Raw genomic sequence first — 27,440 nt, 5'->3', positions numbered from 1 at the left:
CACCCATGTCCCTGACAGCGGCACTGGCAGGCCGCAGGAGGCCCGAGAACGGCTGTGAAGGGCTCGCCGCCGCCTTTCAAACTAACGCCGTGTGGCCACAAGGCCTGTCCGCACCGCGACCTCCCCAAGATGGCGGCTCCTTGAAGCGGTGGGGTGATCACGTGGGGCCGGAGGTAGGGGGTGGGATCTCGGCGCGTCAGCCGAGCGAGATCACGTGACCGATAACCGGCCCCGCCCCTCGCCCCTGCCCCACTGCTCCGGGCGGGGCTTGCACCGGGTCCCACCGCAGGACCTTTCCTTACAGCGCCGGCCCGGAGCCCCGGGGAGGGGTAGAGCCTATCCGCTGCCTGCCCCCCGGAGAGGGGCTTCTCCGGCACCCCCCGCCCCTCACCGGCTTCCAGTTCCCGCGGCAGCCACTCGCACCTGAGCAGCGGCCTTGCCCCAGTGGCCGCCCCGTGCCCTCCCTCCCCTCACCCTCCCAACTCCAGCCGGTTCTCGGGGGCGCATTATGCCGTCCAACAAATCCGTCTCGGACGCACCCATCGTTCAGTTCACCAATTGCCGCATCCTGCGGAGTCATCTGCTCCAGAGGTGAGAGGGGCCGGAGCGGCGGGGCTTACCCAGCACCTGAGCGCCCGGGGGTCCGTTCCCAGCCCCTAGGGCTGCAGCATCCGGCGCTGCACCGTCCCCTGCGCCCTGCTTCCGAGGGGGACGAGGCGCGTGATGTGCAGCCCCTCTCTGCTCCCCTCATCCCCGCTGCCAGCCGCTCGGCCGTAGCCACCGCGGTGACGGGGTCATCCCAGAGCCCAGGCAGAGCTGAGCTGCCCATCCTGCCCTGGCAGGCACTGGCGAGCCTATGGTGCTCCTGGGACTGCTCTGCCCGACGGTGGCCATGGCCACTATCTGCTCTGTGTGCTCCACAGGAGCTTGGCCTCTGTGTAATTGTCCCTTCAGGGAGGACCTGTGGGTGCGAGAGGGCAAGATCCTCAACCCAGAAAAACTCTTCTTTGAGGAGAAGGGCTCTGCTGACATCCAGCTGGACTGTAAGGACAGCATCATCGCCCCAGGCTTCATCGACGTCCAGATCAATGGTACAGTGAAGCCACGTGCACTCGCAGAGGGGTGGGGGGTGCCAGATAGGTCCATCCCCCCAACCAAGTTCATTTAGCACAAGGAAGATGTGAGTCACCAAACTAATGGTAAAGAACAATTTTGCTCATGGTTGGTGCTGTCATGAAACTGATCCACTTTGTCTGGGTGGGGGTTTCAGCCCAGCTTTCCTCTTAACCTCATTTTTATGAACATTTTATCCTTCCCGTGCACTGGTGGGATACCCACCCTGCCAGGGTGTGGGAGGATAGTGCCGGGTTTAACCAACGGAACACACATTACCTGCAATAGCTCTTCCCTGAGGGTCTGGAGGGGCTTGTTCTATGGTAGCCTGTGTCAGATTACAGTGGGGAATCCTCAGATTTAGCTCTGCATCAGAATGAAAAGTTAATGCTTGCAAAACGCTGGGATGCTGTGGGAAAGGCACTTCAGGAGGACAGCGCTGGTTGGATTTGTACTCGCAGAGCCTTGCAAACATAGGGCTGAAGTGGTGGTGGAGCCCTTCGCTTCTGGTCTGTGCCATACACATGGAGCAGCTTGCTCCAGTCATGCTGCAGTTTCATATCTGTTTGGCTCATGGTGCAGGAGGCTTTGGGGTGGACTTCTCCCTGGCTACAGATGACTTCAAATCAGGGATTGACATGGTCAGTCAGAAAATCCTCTCCCATGGCGTGACCTCCTTCTGTCCCACCCTGGTGACCTCTCCTCCTGCTGTGTACCACCAGGTAAGTGACTTTCTCCCCTCATCCACAGGGGGATTAAGGGCTGAGGTTGGTACCAAGAGGTGAGAGAGTCAAGGCTGGGCCCACAGGGACTGGGATAGCTGCCCTGGGGGGAAAAGCCATTGGCGTGAGGAGCTGGACTCTACTCCTGGATTTCTTGCTCATAACCTTTGAGACAGTGATGCCTCCCAGGCCAGCTGTGCACATCAGAGCTTCTAGCTGACTTTTTTCTCTGTGGGCTGTGTTTGGCTGATGGTTCCAAGTGGTCCAGCTTCAGAGCTCTCTCTGGACCTGACATGTGGGTTGTGCTTTGGCAGGCTGGGGTGCTGTGCCTAGGGTGCCATGTCTGACAAACCCCTTTTCTAGGTTCTCCCTCAGATCAGTATAAGAAATGGTGGAGCCCACGGAGCAGGTATCTTGGGTAAGTGGTTTTGTCCCTCACTGTCTTCTCTCGTTCTACTCTAAGTAGGCAATTATCTTGTTAAGGGGAAAGAAGCTACTGTAGGAACAGCACAAATGGGGGCTGGAGCTCTTTTCATGGGAGGGATGGGTGGGCACAGACGACACCTGGAATATTGTGTTTGGATCTGGGGGCAACAACACAAGAGGGACATGGAGCTGTTGGAGCGAGTCCAGAGGAGGCCACGGAGATACTGCAAGGGCTGGAGCAGCTCTGCTCTGGAGCCGGGCTGAGAGAGCTGGGTTTGTTCAGTCTGGAGAAGAGAAGGCCTTAGAGCAGCTTCCAGTGCCTAAAGGGACTACAAGAAACCTGGAGAGGGGCTTTGGACAACAGCCTGTAGAGACAGGACAAGGGGGAATGGCTTTAACCTGACAGAGAGGAGATTGAGGTGAGCTCTTAGGCAGAAGCTCTTCCCTGTGAGGCGCTGGCACAGGTTGCCCAGAGAAGCTGTGGCTGCCCCATCCCTGGCAGTGTTCAAGGCCAGGTTGGACGGGGCTTGGATCAATCTGGTCTAGTGGAAGGTGTCCCTGCCCGTGGCAGGGGGTTGGAAGTGGATGAGCTTTATGGTCCCTTCCAAACCAAACCAGTCTGTGATTCTGTGATCCGCTTTTTCCCTCAACCTATGCCTGGCCTGTGAATGGTCTGTCATTGTACATGCTCTGCTTCAGCCCTTTTGTCCCTACGGCTTAATGGCAGTGGGGTGGCTGGGCTTGACTAGCTTCCAGCCCTGCATCTTTCTCTGTGCGGAGCTCAGAGTAACCTGAGCTGTGTGTTTTGCTGCAGGAGAATGGCAGGAGCTTGACTGGAGCAGGGTAAATGCATTAGGTTTCCTGGTCCTTGGCAGGGAGAGGACAGGTCATGGTTTTGTGTTCCTGTTTGGTCAGGGGCCCATCTGGAAGGACCGTTCATCAGCAAGGAGAAGAAAGGGGCACACCCAGAGCACTGCCTCCGCACCTTCGAGGCAGGTGCCTTCCAGGACCTGCTGGCCACCTACGGGTCCCTGGACTGTGTCCGGATTGTCACCCTCGCCCCAGAGATGAAGAGGAGCAGTGAGGTGATCCGGGAGCTCACCAAGAGGGGCATCTGTGTCTCACTGGGTAAGGGCTGGGGCAGAGGAGGCTTAGGGGGGGTTCTGTCTCCCTGCCCCAATTTTGGGGCTGTGGCATCTCTAATGGTGTCTCAGTGTTACTGGACAGGATGGGATTTTCTTTTCTCTGGCCTTTATGGAGGCGACAGACCTGTCACAAATGGTGTGACACAGTGTGGTGCTGTGAATCTGTGGCCCTTTTTTACAATAACAGCTGAAATTCATATTTATCGATTGAGGAGCCCCTGCTGTTGAACACAAGGTTGCATTTGGTGCTGGTCATACACAGGAAAGAATAGCAGTCTTACTTGAACAAAGACGTAATTGAGGATTGGTGACATGGAAAGGTTGAAACGTTGAAATTCCACTGCTTTAGGCCTTATTTGACAGGTGAAATAAATTTCCAAAGGTTACAGCTGAGTTTTGATAGCTCTGTTTTTCAACCAGAAGCACTGTAGGAGATCTCTCCCTCCACTATTTTGCTGGCCACTGACTTAAAACTGGCTGCACTTTTCTTGTCTTCTGTTTCACAAACTCTTCTTTGCATCAGATCATTGAAGAAATACCTTTAAAAGAAAAAATAAAGCCAAAGAAAAAGTGGGGCAGTTATTCAGGGTGAATTTCACCCTGACACATTAGACACCTCTGTGATGAGGCTGGCACCTCACAGTGAGGCATCAGAGTTGAGTCCTAGTGATGAAGCATCTTCACTCCTGCAAGGAAATAAATGGAGGTGGGTAGAGAAATCAGGTGTTGGTCTTTGTTCCCAGGTCACTCAGTGGCTAATCTCTCCCAGGCCGAGGATGCTGTGCAACATGGCGCTACCTTCATCACTCACCTCTTCAATGCCATGTTGCCGGTGAGTAGCTGGAGGCACTTGCCCAGCACTGTTATTGCTTCTGGTGCTTTCATCTCCTGCATATAAAATATGCATGGATGCATATTTTCCCCAGCTTGTTTTGTACCAAGTCTTGCAGTGAGGTTTCAGCACTGAAACTTTGGCTTCACAATTCTACAACCTGATCTAAAAGACTTGAGATTGGAGGAAATGTTCAGATTTGCCTCGTAAAGGACAGAGCGTTCAGCTGCCGGGCACTGTTTAATAGAGATGGCAGCTGCGTCCCCTGCCATGAGTCCTGGTGGTGCTCCATAGCTTGTCCTCTCTCCCTTCGGGCAGTTCCACCATCGTGACCCTGGGATCGTGGGGCTGCTGACAAGTGACAAGATCCCAGCTGGGCAGAGGGTCTTCTATGGCATGATCTCTGATGGCATCCACACCAACCCTGCCGCCCTGCGAATTGCCCACCGAGCCCACCCCAAAGGTGAGCCATGACGGGCCCACGCAGTGACACCAGCCATTGCCCACAAAGCACATGAGTTCTGTGGTGTGCTGCCCTTGCTGCCTGAGATACCACAGCCACAGGGGCTGATCCGCCAGCCCTTTTGCTTTGGTTGCATGTGGCTAGAGGCATCTTGGCCCCTCTCTGGGAGGGATGGTGAGGTGCAGTGCTCAGAGCTCAGCAAGATGAGCTGCAAAGCTAAGGCAGCCCCTTTTCTTGTGTCCCTCAGGCCTGGTGCTGGTGACAGATGCGATTGCTGGCATGGGACTGGCACCAGGTCGGCACACACTGGGGCAGCAGGTGGTGGAGATTGATGGGCTGAACACCTACGTTGCAGGTAAGTGTTTCTCGCTAAACAGCCAGGGACAGTGCTGGCAGTCATGCCTGTTCCTGGAGAGCTCTGCACACCTTGCAGTGCCTGTCAGAGCAGGGCAGCACTTGTGCCCCACCCTCTTGGGTTTTGGTGCCTGATGGCTCTGCAAGGACTTGGCCCTGGAGAGAATGAGACATCTCATAAAGAGGGGAAGTACCCCATCTTCGTGGGGTGAGGAGGAATCTTGCAGTTCATAGCTGTCTGCAACACCTTTGAACACTGTCATGGACGCCAGAGGTTCCAGTGGGATCAGAAAGGACAGAGAAATCCTACACGTACTTATTGTCCCTTATCTTTACTGTAACACGACCACTCTTTCTAAGTTCCCCAAGTTGTAAGCAGTTGGAAACTGGGAAGGTATTTCAGGAAGGATCATTCTCGGTGTCCTTCCGCTGTCTCTGGCAGCAGATGCCTGTGTTGTATGCTAGTTTCACCTGGTCCAGCTGGTCTCACAGTGGAGCTGCGGGGGGACATCCCAGTACCTCTTCCTGCATTGCCAGCATGGGTCCTTTCTTGCCGCCTTGTGTCACTGGGCAGCAATGGCTGAAGGCCCTTCAACTTGCTTCCTGTGCAGTCCAGGATTTCTACCCCTTCTGGTCATGTTATACCTTCCAGCCACTCCACTTCTCCTTGCTATGAGTTGTGGGACCTGCTCAGCCCTATCCTGTTCCTCTCCCAGGCACAAAGACCCTGAGCGGCAGCGTGGCGACCATGGACACATGTGTGCGGCACTTTCAAGAAGCCACAGGTAAGTAAGTGTTGTCCACAAGCTGCTGCTCCCTACCTTGACATGGGAAGAGGTCTCTCTCTTGCCAGCTGTGTCCACTCCACCAGGCAATGTTCCCTCTCACCTGAGACATGATGAGAAGGGCTGGGATCAGCAGCACTGTCCTCGGATGAGCACCTTTTTTTGGTGAGGGTTCATTTTAACCCATAGCACTGATGAGAGGTGAACCCTCCTGTGCTTTTCTCCCCTTCCCATTCCCTAGATGTTCAGTTCTCCTCTTCCTTCTATCTCCCATAGGGATGTTTCCCCTCCCCAGCTCCATCCGCTGTGGGCAGGGTGTTCCAGGTCAGGTCCCTGCCAGGGTGACAGTTTCCTTAGCTGTGGGGGTTCAGGCTGCTCTAGCAACAGGTCTGTTTGCTGCCCTAATGTCTCCCCCTTCTCTGTCCAAGGGTGCTCAGTAGAGATCGCGTTGGAGGCAGCATCTCTGCATCCTGCCCAGCTGCTGGGGATTGAACACAAAAAAGGGACACTAAACTATGACTCCGATGCAGGTACTGGTGTGGGAACTGCAGGTACTGGTACAGGGACAACAGTGTGAGGGCTCGTGGCTGCTGGGGCTGCTGCAAACATATCTTCATCTCCTGCTTCAATGGGAGATGCAGGGAGACTTGCTCTACCTGGGATTTGCTCTGGGCTTTTGCTTCAGGGGTGTTTCCCTTGGGTGCTGGTGTTGTTTTGTGAGCCCTTTGGTGAGACCCCATTTCTCAGCCAACATGGAGCAGAGCTGCCATTGCAAGGATGGCACCATGCCGATGTCCTGCTGCCTTTTGTGGGGTGGGGGGAATCTCTTCCCTGCTGAGCCCAGCTCTTCCCAGCCAGCTTCAGCTGCTTGCTTTCTCTCTCACCCGATGCAGATTTCCTGATGCTGAATGACGATCTGTATGTGCAAGCCACGTACATCGCAGGCGAGGAAGTCTGGAGACAGGATGCATTGGGCATGTGACGCTGGGCTGTCCCAGTGCCCTCCAGGCTCCCTGGCACTGTGGTAGCAGCTGGGGCAACCACCCCACTTCTCTCTTTTCTTCTTTTGTTTTTTTTAATTCCTTCCTGCAATTCCCTTAAAGGAGCCTCATACCAAAGAGCTGCATTTTCCAGCGCAGCCACTGCTTCCAGTTACAGCCATGCCTGCACCAGATGTGTTGCTGCTTGGTTGGTAGTGTGGGGAGAGCAGGCAGATCAGTGCGGGGGGTTCTGCCAGGCCCTGGAGTGACCTGAAGGCCTGCACAGTTGTCCTGCATGGTGTCCCTAGATAGAGGTGCTCCTGTCACCATCTCACAGCAGTGTGAAGCTGTCCCAGCCGCAGTGTGAAGCTGTCCCAGCCTTTCCACTGTTTTGTAGAGCACACACTAACCTGCCCTTGTGCCCGAGACAGGCTCAAGCCATTTCCATTCCCCTGCCTGCTCTTTGCTTGCTTCCAGGCAGCCACAGCTGGTTAGACATCAGCTTCCACCAGCTCAGCTCTCAGCTCTTCATATTAAAAGGTTCCTTTTGTGTTAACAGAAGTTGAGGATCACATTCTGTTGCCCCGGCAGTCCCTCTGCCATGTATCCTCAGAGCAAGGCTGTCGCAGCTTGCAGACTTTGTGCTCTTGTGGGGCTGTGAATCCATATGGGCTGAATCCTCAGGACAGAGGTCAAACCCAGGAAAAATGAATCATTGCTGGTCCTTTGTGCCTTTCCCCTTCATGGGCACTGAGTTCACAGCACGTGATTTCAGCTGGAGACATGGACAGAATCCTGCCACAGAAGGCAATGTTCCTTTTAACCCCTTGTTCTGGATAGATGGGTTCTGCAGGGTCTGTGCTTAGCCCCTGATGGGGCTGTGAATCCTCAGGTCACAGACAGGAAGTTTTACTTCAGGGGACGCATCCAGATTGATGCTGACAGGCACACGAGCTCTCAGTCCAGCTAAGGGACAGAAGGGAGGAGAACTACACTTGGGTTCTGGCATTTCAAGGCAGCTTGTGGTAGCTCATTATTCCCATGTTCATTATTATCTTCTCCAGTGTCTGGCTGTCAGCTCTTTTCCTGACACTTGGCCACTTCTGTGTGAAGACTGTTGTTGATTTCAAACCTACCATAGTCAGAACAGCCTTGTGATAGTTCTTGGACAACCTCTGGACAAGTCTCAGACCAATTAGATGGGTTTTGTATGAGGGGAGGGCTTAGACAAGGGCTAAGTTTTAGCAAGAGTGGAGGCTGTAAGGCAAGGCAGGAGCCTGGTCAGGATGGGCAGAAGTGTGCCCATTTCTCCAGTACATTTTTGTAACCTTTAACAGCAACATTTGGAAGTGCTTTCCTCACACTTAGAGCCTTGCTGGAATAACTGGCAGCCTTGGAGAATTTCTAACATCAACTGCCAATGTCAGCAGAAATTATAACCTCCACGATGTGAAACATTTGAAAGAAACATCAAATGCTGTGCTAGGAAACATGACCTGCCACAGCATTACATATCCCCAAGAGGTCATTTTGGGCTGCTGTTGGGAAAAAAAAAAAAATCCAAGGGGAAAAAAATGCATATGAAACAAGGTGTCTATTTTTTTTTAATTATTATTTACAAAATTAAGCAACTGAAAGGAAATCTAAAATAGAAATGGAATTAGACAACACTTGTACCTGTCTATTGCCCTCTTTTGGTCTGCTGAAGGTACGCTGTACCCTGTGTTGTATGGTGGTGTGTCAGGGTGGGATGGGTGCTGCTATCCCAGGTCCTCTGCACCTGGGTGGGCATGCTGCTGAAGTGGCTGTGGGATTTGGTCCATGTAGGGAGGCCAGAGCTGGACAGTGGTGTCCTGGCACTGGAAATGTATCATGGAATGGTTTGGGTGGGAAGGCACCTTAAAGTTCATCGAGTTCCAACCTGCCACGGGCAGGGACACTCTCCACTAGACCAGGTTGCTCCAAGCCCAGCCCTACCCGGCCCAGCAGCTCCGCGTGGGGCTCAAGAGACAGGAGGCCAGCTGGGGGTACAGATGCACCACCGAGGCTGGAGCTCGGCTCATCCGGTCCCCAGCCGCTCCGCGCCTCGGCACCTCTGGCCTGCCTCCAGCCCGTCCCGCGATGCAGGCCCCACTGAGGGCAGAGGAAGGCCGGTGGTGGCCCACGGCGGGGCCTGTCCCCTTCCCTACCGGCGGGTCCGGGCCGGGGACCGGGCCCTGGCCGAGGAGGACGCCGCTTTCCCCTGGGCGAGGTTGCGGAACGAATGCGAGGGGACGAAGGAGCGGGCGGATCACAGCGAGGGGCGGTATTTGGGCGGTGCACGGGGGCCTCTTCTTTCGCGGCTTCACCCGCGGCCCTCGGAGGCTGTCTTGAGGACTGGGCTCCAGTCGTTGGTGCTGGGCCCTGCCAGGGTGAAGCTCGACCCCGGGAGCCCACATGCTGCTGCTGGCCGGAGGTGGCCCGGAACCTCCGGCATGGAGCAGGTAAAGGTTTTGCTTGTCCCTGCTGCCTCAGGCGCATCTTGCCCCGGTGCTTCCCGGGGTCCAGGCTCTTCTCCAGCCGCAGCTCTGCCCACAGCTCCCGGAGGCTCTTTAAAGCGCTTTCCCTGGCACTTGTGCCGCCTTTCCCAGTTCCTGGTCACCTCTGTATCCCGCTAAGGCAGGATTGTTGCTCACTTCCTAATGTGCCGTAAGGAGTGTCTGGTTCACTGGCGGGCTTCTAACCCTTGCTTTGCTTAGCAGGAGGCAGAAGGGGTGTAAATACAACATTCTGGAGGATTTGTGTTCAGCATAAAGATAAATTCTGTGTACTGCCAGCTCTGTGCTGGTGGGAATTTTATACTGCATTCTCTCCTTTTCCTTTATTCTTTTTCCATGTTCCCATCTAATGGCTCGTTGTTCAGTTCTGCTACAGCTCTGCTTTTGTTTTACAGACTTAATGAAATTATGGCATAGAATAAGCTTCAGGAAAAATGAGAAATCTTCCATTGGGGCCTTTAAAAAGGGTAGAGTGGGGAAACAACCAACCAAACACCCCTAAAACCAAGAAAATAATCAGGAAGTCCTGGTTTGCCATGAGGGGCTGGTTTACTGCTAGTAAGAGTTGTTGTCTCTAATTTTTGAGATAAAGAGGGCTCATTTGGTGCCCTCTAGGGAGAATTGTAGAGCATTTGTCCCACCCTGTGCTATGTTGATTTATGGTATAAATTGAACTGTGACACGACACACTTCAAGCATAAAGCTGGAAAAGAGGTTAATGACTCATTAGTTTGATCCCCTATAAGAGGGGAGAGGAAAAACTCCATTTTGGAATCAGTTTTGCAAGCGAGAGATTCATGCTTCTTTTAAACACTGTGCCTTCCCATGTCCAAGGGTCCCCAGCGCACTTTCCAAGAGAAGCTGCAGTGGTGCATTTCACAGCTGGAGGCAAATCTTCGCCTCAGCCCAACCCCCAAACAAGGTATGTTGCCTCCTTAACAGTCCACAGCCATATCCTAACCTCTGACCTGGGTGTTTTCCTGTTTCTACTGTTTCCTATTCTTGTGTTATATGGGATTTTTTCTAAATACAAAATAACATAAAGCATTGAACTTAAGATTTGTCTGTCTGGAAGCAGCTTATCTTTTATTCCTGTAACATTAATCTCTGTTTTATTTATTCTTACTCATGTTCCCTTCTAATGGCTCATTGTTTGGCTCTGCTAAAGCTCTGCTTTTGTTTTGCAATTGCAGTGCAATACTGTGTCAGTGCATCTGGCCCTTAAGCACCAGTAGGTTTATTTCTGTGAAGCTTGTTCCTCATTGTTCATGTTCCAAAGACAAAGTACACAAAAGATAAAATCCTATTAAATCATTTTCAGAAGAAGTTACATCTGGTCAGTTCAACTTGTAAATGTATGAAGACATATATCCTGCTTCTGCTGATGGCTGGTAGTTAACATTTAGAGGAGTGGTGTGACTACCCTTTGTAAGGTGCCAAGGTGAGTGTTTGCTGGGGCACCCAAGGTTATAGCAGTGATGAATTCATGCCCACACACCAGGCTTGACCGTCGGACCATTTTGTTACACCTGTGTCTTGTGCTTGGTGCCTAGTGTCCAGCAGCAGAGGGGAAGGATGAAACTTTTTCTAGCTCTTTCTCTGTAGCAGCTCTTAATAGGGAGCAGGCCTTGAATACAGCCAGTCAAACCCCTTGAAAGTAGGGGGAAATGTGTACTCAGGACCCTGACACCCACTTTAATAGGTGGCTGCAGCCCTGCTGTGGCACTTCTCCCTTGCACTTGTGTGTCATTACTCTATCTCTAGCATGGGACTCACTGTTGAGTTTGGAAGATACACCTCATTTGGAGAGTTCCAGAGAGGTGCACTGCAGCCAGGGGAGATGGGGGGATATCCATTCCAAAATACTAGTTGAAGTACATCAAGCTTTTTTGTGGCTTGAAATGTGTGAGACAAGCACTAGAAGACTCTGCATATCTGGAGTTCTGAAAACAAGAAGTTTTGGGAACAGCTATGCCTTTTAGAGAATTGCTCTGACTCACAGAATTGGGATTACTGTTGTGGTCAGAGTGGTTCATCTGAGAGTCAAGCAAGAGTCATCCTTTTCAGGGTGTGCTCTGTACTCAGATTTTTCCCAGTTTTCCAGAGAAGAGACACCAAGCTAGGCTCTTGGATTTGTCAGTGGCTTTGGGGGGAGGGTTGTTGAGCCCTGTGTAGCTTCTGTGCCATTAGTAGCACACCTTCTGCAGTTTAAGATTCTTGCTGTATATAATAAGCAGTTAAAATCTACTTATTTACACATACACACCCCCACACCCTTTAAGAACATTTCATGATATTCCAGCTTCTAGAAGCACTTGGAGTTTTCTTTCAATTGAATGCCAGTCATGGATTAGTCAGAGGTGGTATGAACACGACACATTCAGAGGAGACCCAGTCATCAGGATCCCACAGTGTGGTGTGTAAGGCCCACTATAACTTGCCCCTTGCCTCTCTTTGTCTTTTTCTTGAGTGCAGCAGAGGAGACCCAGTGCATTCTCAAGGTCCTGCGCTCCCGTGACACCCCTTTTGCAAATAAGCAAGAAGTGATGAACCACGTGTTTGAGGATTATCACCTCAAGATGGCTGACGATCAGATGTACATGGGCAAAGCAGGTGAGCTTCAACTGTCGGGTGATGGTGACATTTGGTTCTTTTCTGTTGATTTCTTACATTGCAGCTTATAACTGGATTTTCTCTCTGTGGCTGTGTCTTACAGAGGGAGTTGCAGTAGCAGTGGCATCCCCACAGTAGGAAACTGGCAAGTTGATAGAAACGTTATGCTTTCTTTCCTAGACATGAAACCTGTTGATGTGGAAGTACAGCAGAGCAGTGGACAGGCTTCAGATAGTGTGGTGCATGGAGAACAATGTGACCAAATCTCCAAGGCAAAGCCAAAGTGGTTTATGTCACCTGACAACAGCTTCCGATTTGATTTTACACTTTCTGACAGCGACCCAGAAGCAACTGGCACACCTCTGGAAACAGTCCCTGATGTCAGTGGTGATGAGCAGATACAAACCAGTGTTGGAGCCACTGAGCAGAACTGGAATGGAGCCTCGAGTTTTGCTGCCTCTGGACAAGAACCCAAGTTTGCTTTCAACTTTTTCATCACTGATGAAGACTGTCCTCTGAGTCAGTTAGTACCAGCAAGCCAACAGACAGACTGTACAGCAGGTCATGAGGTGCTGGGTAATTCTCTGCTTGATGAATCAGCAGGTATGCCACAGTTTGCAGCCTTGCAGAAGCCTGAATTGACTCAAACTACAGGTAGTTCACCCAAAGAGGATAGAAGCCATGTCACATTAAAGATCCCCCAGTCAGAGACTGCTCCTGGAGATGAGCCAGTGGCAGAGAAATCAGCAGATGGAGGTGCCCAGAAGAAAAAGAAGAAACAAAAAACATCTGTCAGTAAAAAGGAGATAAAGGAAACTGAGATCAACAGGAAGACAAAGGCAGAAGCTAGCAGATGTCAAAATGCAGGTACTTCCTACCAGGATGAGACCTCTCAGGTATTTAAATATTAATGGGATCCTGTAACTTATAAACCCTTGAGCAAAAGAGAAGCTTCATCTCTTTGTATATTTAACAGTCAGTGTAGTGGCTTGAGAGAGAACCTGACAGACCAGGGTTGCTGCTTGTTTCTTACAGCAGCTGTTTTATTTCTCTGCTAGGCAGCTGAAGAACCTGATTAGTTGAGAAGAAGTTAATGGCCCTTTGTTGTCTGCTTCGGGCTTGTGCTGAAACATTTCATGTTTAAACTTCTGATGGCTAATCCTGTGAAGCTGGGTGCCACAGTTTCTTAAAAAAAAAATAGATGCAGCTCTCCTCAGTCAGAGCTAAACTGGTATCTGTGCATGCTGAACCAGGCACTGTACCCTGACTAGCATGTTACTGAGTAGGATGAATTGCCCACATAACACAAATAGCAAATCTGAGGTGCAGAGCTGTTGCCTGGTATAGCAGCAGCTATGGCAGGGTCTGGTGTGAAGCTTAAAGGTACTTCTGAGAAGATTCTTGTTGTAAGGCATGGCCAAAAATAGACTGAAGTTGTATTTGTGTAAACATGCCATTAAGGCGTTGTTTATGTGTAAACACGCCATTAAGGCACACCCCGAGGTTTGAGGTTTTCTGGTTTTCTGCTAAGGACCAGATCTTCACTTCATTCTTCTTTCCAGCACTGGTATAGTTATTATTAACAGGCAATGCCAGCTAAGTGATACTGAAATACGGAATTGCAAAACACTTGCTTACATTAACATTCTACACAGAAATAGCACTGAGTGGTTACCTGCCTCTTCTTGCATTCCATCCAAAATGCTGCTTCAACAACAACCCTACCAATAATCACAGCTGAGTACCAGGAAGGTAGGAGGTGATGGAAAGATAGAAAGGTGATTTAAAGCTCCTTCAGTCCATTGGAATGACACTGTTGTAAGGAAGAGGAGACAGCATGAATGTTTTTGTGTTTACATGTACATAACAGTTAATAATTGCTTCAGCCCCAGAGTGCTGCTCTTGTTCCTTCTCCCTGCCACTGCTCAGTTAGCCAACTGGCTTTGCTCACTGGGACTTGGCTTCTTTCATCTTCATGGGCTTCAGCCTCCTTCTCATGCATTTCTGGTTGTGCAAGCAACCAAAGCTTGGTGTTTCAGGAGCTGAAACACTAAGACTCAGCTTCTAATTTTGTCCACTGTTTGCTTTTTTTATTACGGAGGTTTGGGGCAGCTTTATTTTTTTTGTTAATGCTTATTCCTCCCACCTGTAAGTTGACTTGACAGCTTCTTTCAGAGGCCTGGAAAGCTTTCCAGAAAATAGCATTCTGATGATGCATCTAAATGACAGCCAAATATTAAATCCATGAAATAGAAGCAGTAAGTTGCAACTAAACATTTGTCCAGTGCTTTAAGTTTGTCCAGTGAAAAACACTATAGGGAAAAGTCATTAAGTTTGTAAAGTAATAACCAGAACATGAAACTTGGAATAGTCCTGCCTTTATGCAGATGCTTTTTTCCTGTGTAGCACCTGCTGCTCTAATTTTTGGATGTCATGCTTACTCTGCTTCATGTTGCATAGCAGTCTGGGGACCAGCTGTGGAAGGAGGTGGACTGGTGTGTGGAACAGCTGGAACTTGGCCTGAACACACAGAAATCTACTCCAAAGCAGGGTAAGCATTCCAGTGAATAAGAGATCTCCCCTGTGGGAAGGGCTGGCAGGCATGTTGGAGCAGAGAGCCACTGGGGTCTTAAACTGTGCCTTATTCCTCCTTTGGGTGCTTCAGTCAACGAGGCTCTCCATGCAATCAAGACATTGCGCAGTGACAAGGCTCCGCTGGTGAAGAAGCGTCAACTCATGAGAGCCATGTTTGGAGACTACAGGAAGAAGATGGAGGAGGAGCTGTGCAAAGAGCTGAAGCTCATGGAAGCAAGTAAGAGAACTTTGCATGATGGGGGAAGAGAAAATGAAAGTGCTTTGCCTTTCATATTGCTTTACAGAGTGGGGCCTTGCTATACGAGATGAGTAAACATTTTTCATTGCTCTTTGCTCCCCTCCTTGAGCTGTGAAATCTGCCAGAGTTGTGAAAGTGAAGAGAAACATCTGCAAGAAGAAAGGCCAGTTCATCCGGAAGTGCTCAGAAGCTTGCAGGAAAAGCCAAGATTCAGAAGGATGCCTTTCAGAGTCACCCGGGACACTTAACACAGGCCCATTCAAATTCACACCTTCCCAAGAAGAGTTTCGCTTTAATTTCTTGTAGGAAAGTCTAAAACTGTGGCTGAAAGCTTTGCCATATATTCTGTAAACCTAAGAATGGTGGAAAGATGCTGTGCAGTAGGAAACGTTACCCAAAAAACTCAGTCTTTTCTAAAGTAAGGTTCCTCTTTCAGAAGAAGGTTAAGTTTCTGTGAAGATTCAGCACAGAAGCATCCAGCTATAATGAATGGATAGTTGGATGCTTCCACTCCATGTGAGTCAATGCAGCCTCTGGTATCCAGAAAGCCCTGGGCAGTGTGTGTCATCACTGCCACCTAGAGTAGGAGTTCAGGGTCTTGGAGGAAAATGAGTGAGAATTGTCCTTGCTTGTTCATCTATTCAGTTGAACAGGTATAGACTTCGAAGGCAATTGCAAATGCTGCTTTAATCTAGCGTAGGGAGGGAAGGACAGTTGTTTCCAGACAGGGATAGATTTTTGTTGCTGAAGCCATATACTGGCCAGCTGGGAAGGCTCTTAAAAAACAAGTTTACTGGGTAAGTAGCCTGGTTACAATCACCAGTGACTCAGAGGCTGAATCAGCTGCATGCCAAAGCTTGGGTGGTGGTGAAATGAACTGAGAAAGCTCACTGACTCTTCTGCGTTGGATTTGTATTAATTTTTTGCTACCTGAACAGTTGAATGTGTCTCTCCACACAGTGGAGTTTCAGTGTTTCAATACTACAACCCATCTCCTGTTTATGCAGAAAATCTTCCTCTTTAAGCTTAAAAAAGCTGAAGGAACAGAAGTCCTACACAGTCCTGGTATCAGGTGTCCCTGGGTGCAGTGCTCTCCTTCCTTTTTATAGTCCAGTCATCCTGCCTGAGAGACAAGAAAAGAGAGTGTAGGCAGGTTCCAGGGTGTACTGTGAGCAGCTGAGATGGTGGAAAACGTTTGCTAGGAAAGGCTTCAAAAAACCTGATGTTGGCTAAAAAAAAAAAAAAAAAAAAAACAAAAAACTAAGCTCTGATACAGTTGGTTCCATGTGTAATATTTTTGTGTGTGCTTTAAAGAATGCTTGTCTAACATAAGGAGAAACTGAACGTGGGTAACATACGTGACGAGGAAAAATATGCAGAGAAAACTTTTAAGTCTTCTGGAAATCAGTAGGTGAGCAAATTAATTCTTTTGCTTGCCGAGGAGCACTGCTGGGACTTTGACTGTGTGGAGCAACACTATACTGTATTTTTTTTTTTTTATTTCCAGGGCCTTATATTACGCATGCAGAAGCTGTGTCATAAAACTTTGTGTTTTCATGCCATTTAGTAAGATTAAAAACCATCTTGTACATAACCTTGGATCTACAGTTCTCTTCTTTCCTAGCTGATTATGCAGCATAAGTCTGGGAAAACAGGTATTTTGTTCCTACCTTGTTTCAGGTCAATCATTCGCAGGAATGAAGTTTGCACTTTCTAGAAGTGTACAGTCCTTAGGATGGAGGAAAAGCAAAGCAGGCTCCTTTCTCCAGGCTTGTCCTAGCTGAGCACACAGAGAAATCTGTAGTGGCAATAGATAGGTTGACCAGGTACATCTGATACAGGATAATTATTTCCACATGAAGAATCCCAAGGTCATTATTCATATAAATTCCCATGGAGGTCAGTTGAGCAAGAATGTGAGGAATTCCCCAGACACAGAATACATAAGAGTATTTACAGTAAATTGCAAATATAATCAAGGTTGGATGATATACTTTGGAATCACTCTCTTACTAGCCATGCTGATCTTATTCCGCTCTTTTTTTTTCCCTTTACTTGGATCAGTTGCAAGTCAGCTAGTTGGGAAATCCTTTCAAGCAGGAAACTGCACAGCTAGTGTTGGTAAAATGTTTAACATCCTGTGCAGTGGAAGGCTGCAGGAGTATTCTGGGAAGCATTCTTAGATAATTGCCTTGTGATTATAGTATTTGTTAGGCTTTTACAACTAGAATAAAGAAACTGGTGAGGTGGACATTTGATGTAACCTAATCCAGCCGGTGTGTCTCCAAAGGGATCGGAGAAAAAAGCATTCTAACACATGAATGGCACCTGTGGCTTTTCAGAGGTCTTCACAAGATGCTGACCAGCCAGACCATATTCCTTTCACAGTGCTTCATTACTAGAGGACCTGGAAGGCAGTGTTAACCGAGGCAATGCTTCATAGCCCTGACTGCATCTGTGTGCAGGACCAGAGCCTGCTGGGTCAGTACACGACTGTGATCCTGGCCAAGGCATTTTGCCTTTCTGTTTTCATTGTTGAGGTGATGCCTTCTGCCTTTATGACAGACGTGCCCAAGTTATTTTATTAATCATTGTGTCTTGAAGAGGCAACTCTCTAGTATTTTTCATGTGAACTTATGGCAGTCTTAACGCTTTGCAATGTTTGAAGCATCTCTGTTGCATTATCATGTTTGAAAGGAAGCTGTTATTTGAAGTTACAAAATGCTGTCACTGCTCCATTTCTCTGTTTCCCTTCACAGCAGCCACAATGCAGTCTTAATGACATTTAAAACACCCCCAGTGTTCTCCCCTTTTAGCATTTCTTTATTTCAGATTTCAATGCTGGCTATGATTTCAGTGATGTCTCTTATTACAGCACTGTCAGGTTTGTGTCAGGGCTTTGCTCTATGAGTTACTGTAATATGTGTGGCTGGAGGTATGATCCATGCCTGAAGGCACTGATGGTGTACTGCAGTGAGGGAGAAAGGTGTTCTCATCTGCTTGGAGTGCTCCGTTCCAGTGCTCTTGCATTAAGGAACTGTAGCTCAGGTTTGGTAGAAAATTGAGCACAGTTCTGGCTTGCCTCTTTTTCTGCATTGTCTCTATTTTGTGCTGTGCATTTGGCATCGGCACCAAAAGGGTGACTGGATTTGTGGTACAATATCTCTTTGGTGACTGACCACCTAAATGCAGTGCAGCAGTGCCACACCCAGGCTTGTAGGCAGCAAACTGCTTGCAAGAAGTTCCAGCATGGTGGTTGTGATAACAGCAAGCTGGGTGGGAGTGCTGATCTGCTGGAGGATAGGGAGGCTCTTCAGAGGGATCTGGACATGCTGGATCGATGGACTGTGGCCAATGGGATGAGGTTTAACAAGGCAAAGTGCCATTTCTTGTGTTTGGGACACAACTCCATACAACACTCCAGGCTTGGGGAAGAGGGGCTGGAAAGCACCTGGGGGTGCTAATTGACCGAGCTGAACATGAGCAGCTTATGTCCAGGCAGCCAAGAAGGCCAACAGTATCCTGGCCTGTATCAGTAATAGTGTGGCCAGCAGGACCAGGGCAGTGACTGTCCCCCAGTACTGGGCACTGGTGAAGCTGCACCTCGAATCCTGTGTTCAGTTCTGGGCCCCTTATCTGTTCTGGGGACCTTATCGCACTCTATAACTGCCTGACAGGAGGATGGAGCCAGGAGATGGCTGGTCCCCTCTCCCAGGGAACAAGTGCTAGGACAAGAGGAGATGGCCTCATGCTGTGCCAGAAGAGGTTTAGACTGGATATTAGGAACAGTTTCTTTACTGAGAGGGTGGTCAGGCATTGGAACGGGCTGCCCAGGGCAGTGGTGGTCACTTCCTGGAAATGTTCACAAACCGTGTAGATGAGGCCCTCAGTGACATGGTTTAGTGGTGGCCTTTGCAGTGCTGGGGGAACGGTTGGACTTGATCAACCTGGTGGATTCTATGACCTCGGGAATGACCAAGACAAGGCAGAAAGGGGGTGTGAAGTACAACACTGCCCCTAGAGCAAATCTGGCTCAATTGCATTGGTCCTGAAAAAGTAAAAGCAGAGACTCAACTTCTAAGGTGAATGGGATGGGGGAATGGGGATGTTGTAACTTTTCTCAGACCATGTAGCAATGCATGGGAGAGGTCCTGATTTTGAGAACAAAGTGAAGAATTTTAGAGTTGTTTCTGTGGTGGGGTGAGCCCAAGAATATTTCTACATAGAGGCAGCAGAAATCTGGGTGTGATCTCTGCTCTTAGGCTTGGCACCCTCATCTGTAAACAGATCCCCCAGCAAAGGTTAGGAAAGGCAATGCCCTTCCAGGCAGACCCTGCCACTGGGGGGGAGCAGACAGTGGCAGCCCTGCTTGCATAGCTGCTCATCTCTGCTTACATTTCAGCTGTCAACCTGGATGCTGGGCACCAATTGGTAAATTCTTTCAACCCCTTCCCTTGGGCTTGGTCAGTGGGAATGATTTATTTGTCTCTGTGCTGCCTATCTTCTGCTTTAGGTTATGGGGGAGCAGAGTCACTGAGGCTACAAAGGATCTCCAAGGGATCCCCATGAAGCTCAGCTGAAATTACCTTCTGAGTCCCAGAAGCTGCCTCTGTGAGGACTCCCTCTCCCAAGACCAGCAAGGACAGAAGGAAACCAACAACAGATTGGTCCTACTGAATCCCTAAGTCAGGTGACTAATATTCCTTTTTGGTACTTAAATTTGTTGTAAGAGTGCTAAGGGTAGAGTGTGAACTCGGCGTCTAATGACCCCTAAAGGGTAAAATACTCTGTTCTCTTCCTTTGGGGAGGAAAACCCCAGTCCTAACTTCTCTTTTCTTTGAATTAGAAAGAAGAAAAGCTTGCCACTTCAAGCAAGACAACAGTTTGAATACTGTAACAGAAGGAAAGTTATTTGAAGAGAATAGACATTGAACCTGCAGTTCCTTAAGCAAAAAAATAGGAGAGATTCTGCTATTTTAAGATCATTTGGAGCTGTGACAGATGATCTTGTATTTTTCTGCTAAAGTTATTTTACTTCAAGGACAAAGTTTTATTTTCTTTGTTTAATTTTTTTTTTTTTTTTTTGCTGCTCACAGTTTATGCTGCTGTCCTATTTAGAACTGTGGGAAGGTTTGTAAGCCACACTGCTTTAGAAAACATAGAAAATCAATTACCACAGTGCTTTGATTGCTGGCAACAGTCCTTCCTGCTGATGCTGAGGGCTGGGAAGCGCTGAGCACCCACTGTGCCTGGCTCATCTGTCTTCTTCCCTCTGAGTACATCAACAGGCACTACTAGCTTCTTGGTATCTCACCAGACAAGATGGAAGAAGTCTGGGTTGTGTATCTCTGCCTGATCTTGCTTATCATAGTGCTTCTTCTAATGAGACATAACCCACACATGGAAGAGGCCAAGAAGGAGAGGGAAAGCAGGAGCCCCCCACCACCCTCCTCCTTTGTCCCCAGTGATGTCGGCAAACAACTGGAGCACAGCCAGGAAGAGCTGGAGCACTATCTAGACAGGCTGACCCACGTCTTGTTTGCCACAGAAGCCAGGAAAAGGGATGGCCACCACGATCAGAAGTCACATCATCACAGAAGTGCTGATGTTATGTCTGAAACTAAGGAGCGTTCAGGAAAGGAGGCAGCACATGCTCAGTATCTGTCCAGCTCCATGAGGGTTCAGGTATGAGGCTTACAAAAAACTTTCAGACTCAACCAGACTTAGAGGTCCTGGCTGAGGTAGAAATGAAATGCACAGTTCATGAACTTTGATTGGGAGTGGGGGAGGGAAGTCTCACTGTTTCAAAGGATAATACATTCCTATTTTTGCACTATGTATTTCAACATTGAGCAATCATCCAGAGACAGCTCTATGTGACATGCGTTGTATGTGTGTTATGTATGTAAGATGTCAGTGTTGGCGTTAGCATCTATGCACATCTTTATGTAAGTGTATTATCTTTCTGTATTAATAGAAATAGGTGTTGTTTCTTACTTCAAGAAATCCTTGTGCAGCTCTTCAGCTGCTCTTCAGCAGAGATTTATCTTGACTCTGCCCACAGTTTCCCAGCTCGAGGTCTGGCCCAGGAGCTCTGCAGACACTTGCCTAAAGTTAACTCCTGGTATCGAGCCCTGGAAACATGACGTGTTTCTGCTGTGCACCACAATCATGCATTGTGTACTCTGTAAACATGACAGTCACTATTGCCAACCTGCAAAATTCTCTTTGCCTTGGCCAAGGCTCGTTTTTAGGGGCTGGAACACGACTCATGCCTTTATATTTTTATCATTATCCTCATTGCAATATATCAGATTTTGCCCTTCAGATGACAGAGGTTCATGGCAGCCATGCAGGGCCATGTTACTTTATGCTAGCAGCTGTTTATGATCTTCATTCTTGAGACATGTATCACACAGGGCCAGTGCCCTGCTCTGCCACCAAGCACACTCTAGGTCCAGGTGAGAGCTCCAGTACAAAGCCTCATGGTTAGAGGGGAGAGCCAGAGCTTGATATTAGTAATTGTGCCCTGCCAAGGAATCAAGACATGGATTTCTTAGCAATAAGGCACTGCTGTAAACAGCCTTTTCAGTGAGCCAGGTCATTGTAACTTCTGAAGTCCTCAGGAGATGCCTGAGCTGTTTGGGGAATCAGTACATTCAGTTGAAGGCAGAGGGGCAAACATGCGAATGTGAGGTTGTTGTGCAGAGTATGTGGGCTGAAAAAGTAATTCAAGTGGTTCTTTACCTACCAGCATATTTTGTTTACTAAAGAAGGTTCTATTTTATAAGACCTATTACAGATCAAAAAATAGCAATGATTTTTTGTTACAGAAATTGATCATGTTGGAAAACAACAGTGTTAGCTTAGTTTTCTACTCTGGTTAAAGACAACTGTTTGCAGAATACAAATTGGGGAAAAAAAGGGTGCTGTGGTCACTGTTTTCATCCAGTTCAATGTAATGCTAGTTAGCTTCAGTGAACAGTCACTTGCTTAGAAAAGTACCCTTTTTTTGCAGGCTTGATGCAGCAGATGGTCCTCCTTTGGACCGTTGGATACTTTAATATAGGTTCCTTTGTATGGAATGAACAGTAGTCATACAGAAGTAAAGTAGCAGAAATAATCTTTTATTGTCCCTCATTTTGCATTTTGGGAGCAGTGAGAAAGAAGTCACCACCTAAACAAACCTACAAAAGCACTTGTCAGTAAGGTGTCCAGCCACTGAAATGAAATGGGGAATTCAGCTTTGCTTGGAATAGCATTAATGCCAAAACTGCTGGGAGGGGTTGTGCATCACTCAGGCAAAGGCAAAGTGTTGGGATGGTTTCAGGAGCTGTGTTTGAGCATGGTTACCTGGGTGCATGGTATGACGGAAATGCAGTCAGCTCAGAACATGATTTAAGGGCCATCTGCAAGCATGAGAACATGTAGGTATGTACGAAGGCTTTCAGGTCTCTCCTGGATCAAGGAAGGACATTTGTGCAGGGACGGGGTAGCATTCTCTTCCTTCTGCTAAGAATTTTGCCTCTCTTTCGGAGTGAATATAGGTTGTTGGGACAGACCCAGTTAGGATCTCTGTAAAATGGAATCTTCAGCATTGTCTAGCAGAGGTAGGAGGAGTTGCAGTGAAAGCTTCCTCAGTGTGCCAGTCTTCTCAACCAGCCACAGCCAGGATCTCTGCAGCCTGCTTTTCCTGCTCAGTTCTGGAAAAGCCTGCAGATCTGCCAGCACTATTGTGCAGAGAGGAGTGATCTACAGCCTGTTACGGATGGAGAAAGAGAAAATACCATCAAGCCTGAGCCGTGGGCAAGGACATTCAGAAGCAGTATCTATGGAAATTCAAAGTAATGTAACTAGTATTAGCAAGAGGCAATACTAGTTGCAGATTTCTCAGGGGGCATTGGACTTAATAAATGGGCTTTGGTCATAGCTGGTCACCTGTCAATGTAGACACCTGCAGTTATCCCATTTTCCACTGGAGGAAGCTGCTTTGTCTTGCAAATGGATGTTCAGAAGGAGCTAAGTTTGGGATTTTTTGTCATTCATTGCACTCATCTAAGCCCTTGCCTAGTAAGGTAGAATCCATATTTACTTGCAAATTTCTGTTTGTTGCTACACATGAAATTATTAAATAATCTAAAAATATTTTCTAGATTTCCCCCCATTTCCCAGTGGCTCCCTGTTCTCTTGGAAACTGAGCAGCCCACTCATAACAGCCAAAATAGGAGGAACGCAATGGGTTCAGGAGTGCAGGAAGGTAGAATGGGTAAAGGCAGTAGATGAGACAGAGCAGTAAGCAGGTTATTTGAGAAGAATGTACTTGGAGGGTTTCCTGCTTCATTAAACTTAATCAGAGCAGGGTTGTTTTCAGGCTGTTTTCAGCAGCAGTGAAAACTGAATGGCAGCAGATGGCAGAGAGGCATGTGACCGCCTACGTGCTGGAAAAATACCTTACCAGCCAGTGTGTGCATGTACCATGGGTGGCAAAGCACATGTGCCTGTTGGGACAAGGCACAAGTTGGAAGTCTTTAACACAGCCATGGATTTAGAAAGCCCACAGTGCCAGCTTTAAACCACACAGGGGGGAAAAAGCCAGTGCAGTGCCCTAGCTGATGGTGAGTTGAGAGCTGTTTGGCTGAGCACTGATGTGTGCTCCATGACAGCAAGAATTGGAGTTCAAAAGGAATGTGTTGGAGATGTCTGTCGTCAGAGGCTGTCAAATACCTGCTGGGTACATTCACAGTAACTTCCCTTACTCTAATGGACCTGGACCTGTGTTTGTGTATGCCATGTTTGACATGGGAGAGCCAGTGCTTCTGCTGGAAGTTCTTCCAGTAGCCAGTCATCTTCAGTGCTGTCCTTAACCTGAATAGCTTTGAGTCATACCTATGGCAGTTCTTATGCTGCCTTGTCAGTGCTAACGCAGCACAGGAGCATGGCACCAAGAGGGAGAGCTGCAAGGAAAAATAATTGTTATTCCTTTGCAGGAGGTTGATTTGTGTGCTGGAGTGTTGGGCCTCCTTGCTTCTCTGGGTCTGGCAAGAGTAGCAAGCTTCCTGCGGTGCATTCCTGGTGGACTTGGTGGGTTTACTCATGCTGGAGGAGGCTGTACTCCCTCAGTCCATCATCTGATTGAGTCTGCTGCTTTAGCCCATCACAGGCCCTGAAAACTATAATGAAATCATATGATGAAATGTCTTTGTGAGACTCATGCTGCAGTGATTGACACCTTAAATGACATTACCTGTGATAATACTGTTGGGGCATGTTTCTGTAACCCTCTCAAGACCTGCCATCATGCTGCTTTTTAGGTCTGTGATGCGGCTGTCGGTTTTTAAGCATAGGGGCTTGTAGGCAGAGAGGGTATCTGTCATTACAGTCATGGATTTTACATGCACAGAAGTTTCTCTGCTTAATTTCTTTCCCCCAGCTATATCATTTGCTCTCAGAAAAGATAATCTGTCTGCGACACTTGTGTTTCAGGTGCCACTGACCTATATTGTCCCGTGTGGAACCACAGAGTGGCTGAGTTTAGAAGGTAGGTCTGTAGAGCAGCTAGTCCAACCTCTCTGCTCAAAATGTGGTCAGCTAGAGCAGATTGCCTAGGATTGTGTCCAGTCAGATTTTTAGTATCTCTGTCTAGTTCCTTGGATGTCTTTAACACAGTAAAATTCGAGCATTTTGTGCAGGAAAAACAACACACTGTCTCTTTTGAAGTCCCTGCCTCTATCCAGGTCCTCCATCTTTGTATTACATCTAGATATTTCCCAGTCTCTTAACTCTGTCACCCCAGAGAAGTTACTTAGGCAGGTATAAGGTTGTGTATCTGAAAATTGAAGTTTCACGTTTGTGCTTGAGCCCTAACTTTAATCAGGTATGTTCTATGAAACATGGTGAACTTCTAAGCTTCAATTTGAATGTGAGGAGACAGTTCTGCCCTCTTTTCCTTTCTGGTAAGGAAGCCTAGGATGTTCTAGCAAGATGATCGGAGGTTCACTAGGTTTCAAGCCTGTGATCAGTAACAAGCATTTGTTTACATGTACAGAATTTCCTTCCCCTTGAATCACTCTCCTTCTCTCAGCAGCTGGTGACAGTTAAGTAACAACTATATTTGTAGTCCACAATATTAGGATTTTTTTACTCAGTTGGCTGAACAGTTAATTGTGGTATAGGCTTCATGTGATCCACAAGCTCTGTAAGAATCCAGCATGTCCCAGAGTCTGTCATGTGAGCCAGTACTCAGCAGTGTAGATGTGTGTGTGAATACACCCCCATATTTTAGAAGGACTAATACAGACTGAAGAGGAGCAGGAGAACATTCATTTAATCATTTTTGCTTTGTTAGACAGCATGTCTGAGTTTTTTGTGGACTTGTTTTCCAGGAACTGATAGAAGAATATTCAGAGAATAAGTCAGTATTCTCATCCTGTACACATTCCCATTTTTAGGCTTGTTGAATTGATTTCCCATTTCAGTAGTGGATGTAAGATTAGGATGTAAGTGGTAATGGCTTTAACCTGCAAGAGGGGAGACTGAGATGAGCTCTTAGGCAGAAGTTCTTCCCTGTGAGGGTGGCGAGGCCCTGGCACAGGTTGCCCAGAGAAGCTGTGGCTGCCCCATCCCTGGCAGTGTTCAAGGCCAGGTTGGACAGGGCTTGGAGCAACCTGGTCTAGCAGAAGGTGTCCCTGCCCATGGCAGGGGGTTGAAACTGGATGAGCTTTAGGTCCTTTCCAACCCAAACCAGTCTGGGATTCCATGATTCGGGTTAAAGGAGATAAAAGCAGTGGTATAAAGTGACAAATGAGTAAGAATATTAGAATGGCAAAGGATGGATATTTACAGTTCTCTGTGGGCCTTTGCTCTTAAAAGACTGCCCAGGCTTAAAATTTCCAACAGCTCTGCCCCTGGATTTTATTTCTTTGAGAATATTGTGCAAATAGCCTTTAGGTTATTCTTAAGCTGACTGTATTGCGTGTGCTATCCTTTGGTATTACCATCGTGCATTGTGATGAGGATCATGTGGCACTTGCTCATAGAGCTGGGTGAGTCAAGATGAAGAAAGAGGGCATATCACCTCAAGAAGATATTTGATTCTTTGGGGAAGAGTAGAAAGAGCTGATGTATTTTGAGGAAGAGTAATGAAGAGTTCATTGGAAGAGTCTTGTCATCTTCCACTGTTTTCTTTCCCAGCTGTTTGAAAAAGGCAGTGTTACCACAGTGTTAGTGAGCACAGGTACTACATCTCCTGCAGCTAAGATGGTGCTGAGCTTTAGTCTGAAGTTTTGCCACCTGCTTATTGCAGTCATTGTCATTACCTGCTTACTCTTTCACAGCTAAGATTAGGAGGGTCATAGGATCTGTATCATACCTGCCATGTCAAATTGTTCCAGTGCTTCTGTCTTTGACTTTGGTTGTTGAGCACCACTTCATCTGTAGTAGGCTTTAGAGACATCCAAAAGGCATAGCCAGGGTAAAAGCAGAAGAAAACAACCATAAACAAGTAAGCAACCTCTTGGTGTAAGCAAAGTCAGTATGGTATCATCCTCACAGCTAGCCATGCCTACCAGTGCTGCTTTGCTGGTTCTCCCTTCTCCGCAGTCTGTCCTCCCAGCTCTCCTCTTCAGTGGCACTGTCCAGCCTGTGATAAATGGGAATCTGTTTAACTGAGGGGAGTTTTTGATCGCTGTGTTCTCTGTACTCTGCTCAAAGTGTTACCAGATCTGGAGCTGTATTCCTGCCAACCTGTTAAGGTGAGCAGAAGTGACCTCAGGGGTATTCAAGCTATGAAACTGCAAACATTTAACTTAGGTGACCTGGGAGAGAGGTGTGATTTGGAGCACTGAAGGTAGGAGCAAAAATAAAATGCCTAAAATAACCTCAGTTAATGGTGTGATTAACCATACAGCACCTCCCTTCCATTAGCTTGTCCCTAGCCTGCACCACTGCAACGAGCCATGGCTTTGCCACTGAAAAGAGATGAAAATGCAGACTTGCAGCTCAGGGGTGACAGGCTTTAACATTGCCTGTGGGTCTGAGCCTAAAGTTTTAACTTGTCTGACTTGAGACATACGTGGGAGGAGAATTCCTGTGCCTAAACTTAGGCACCTGAAAATTAGATCGAATCATAGAATCCCAGACTGGTTTGGGTTGGAAGGGACCATAAAGCTCATCCAGTTCCAACCCCCTGCCATGAGCAGGGACATCTTCCACTAGACCAGGTTGCTCCAAGCCCTGTCCAAGCTGGCCTTGAACACTGCCAGAGATGGGGCAGCCACAGCTTCTCTGGACAGCCTGTGCCAGCGCCTTAGCACCCTCACAGGGAAGAACTTCTGCCTAAGAGCTCATCTCAGTCTTCCCTCTTGCAGGTTAAAGCCATTCCCCCTTGGCCTGTCCCTAAAGGGCCTTGTCAAAAGTCCCTCTCCAAAATGTGTAAACCTCGAGCTAATCAACTATCACTCCACCTGTAGTCAAGAGAAACAGACACCACTGGAGGCTGACTCATTAAGTGCATCACCATCTCCACTTAGATGGATTGCCCATGCTGGGCAATGAGTTCCATCCCTCTTCATGGCGCAGCATGGTGTAGTTTAGAGCTGCTGGTGGGAATGGGTGGTGGAACAGGTGGTCTCTGTTGGAA

The 27,440-nt window shown here is 48.1% G+C and overlaps 2 protein-coding genes across 5 annotated transcripts in view; both read left to right on the top strand.

The window, feature by feature from the left end:
* CUNH8orf33 (chromosome unknown C8orf33 homolog) overlaps nt 1–16,307 on the top strand; it is a 212,552-nt gene extending 196,245 nt beyond the window's left edge. The window contains exons 2-8 of one of the 3 annotated variants that reach the window (XM_061473853.1): nt 8,776–9,303; nt 10,192–10,279; nt 11,833–11,970; nt 12,151–12,866; nt 14,431–14,521; nt 14,636–14,782; nt 14,913–16,307. In XM_061473853.1, coding sequence (XP_061329837.1) covers nt 8,854–9,303; nt 10,192–10,279; nt 11,833–11,970; nt 12,151–12,866; nt 14,431–14,521; nt 14,636–14,782; nt 14,913–15,109 — 1,827 coding nt within the window. In that variant the 5' untranslated portion in view covers nt 8,776–8,853 and the 3' untranslated portion in view covers nt 15,110–16,307. Of the gene's footprint in view, nt 1–8,610; nt 9,304–10,191; nt 10,280–11,832; nt 11,971–12,150; nt 12,867–14,430; nt 14,522–14,635; nt 14,783–14,912 lie in introns of those variants that run through there. The other 2 variants (XM_061473852.1, XM_061473854.1) reach the window with 2 other exon arrangements.
* Nucleotides 470–6,960, top strand: AMDHD2 (amidohydrolase domain containing 2). 2 transcript variants are annotated; one of them, XM_061473885.1, is made up of 12 exons: nt 470–591; nt 955–1,091; nt 1,696–1,835; nt 2,199–2,253; nt 3,177–3,389; nt 4,150–4,238; nt 4,557–4,701; nt 4,949–5,056; nt 5,772–5,840; nt 5,927–6,005; nt 6,269–6,370; nt 6,734–6,960. In XM_061473885.1, exons 1-11 carry the CDS (start codon nt 509–511, stop codon nt 6,330–6,332), a joined length of 1,182 nt encoding a protein of 393 aa, XP_061329869.1. In that variant the 5' UTR covers nt 470–508; the 3' UTR covers nt 6,333–6,370; nt 6,734–6,960. The 2 variants fall into 2 exon arrangements, with proteins under 2 accessions (XP_061329869.1, XP_061329868.1); XM_061473884.1 differs by lacking the exon at nt 5,927–6,005.
* Nucleotides 16,308–27,440: the final 11,133 nt, after the last annotated feature.

The sequence above is a fragment of the Pezoporus flaviventris genome, unplaced genomic scaffold (genome assembly GCF_033815535.1).
Source record: "Pezoporus flaviventris isolate CSIRO_AGI_PZ_B2104156 unplaced genomic scaffold, CSIRO_AGI_Pfla_v1 ptg000078l, whole genome shotgun sequence".
Taxonomy (NCBI): Eukaryota; Metazoa; Chordata; class Aves; order Psittaciformes; family Psittacidae; genus Pezoporus; species Pezoporus flaviventris.
The sequence above is the reverse complement of the archived record's forward strand: the minus strand, read 5'-3'. Positions and strand labels throughout refer to the sequence as shown.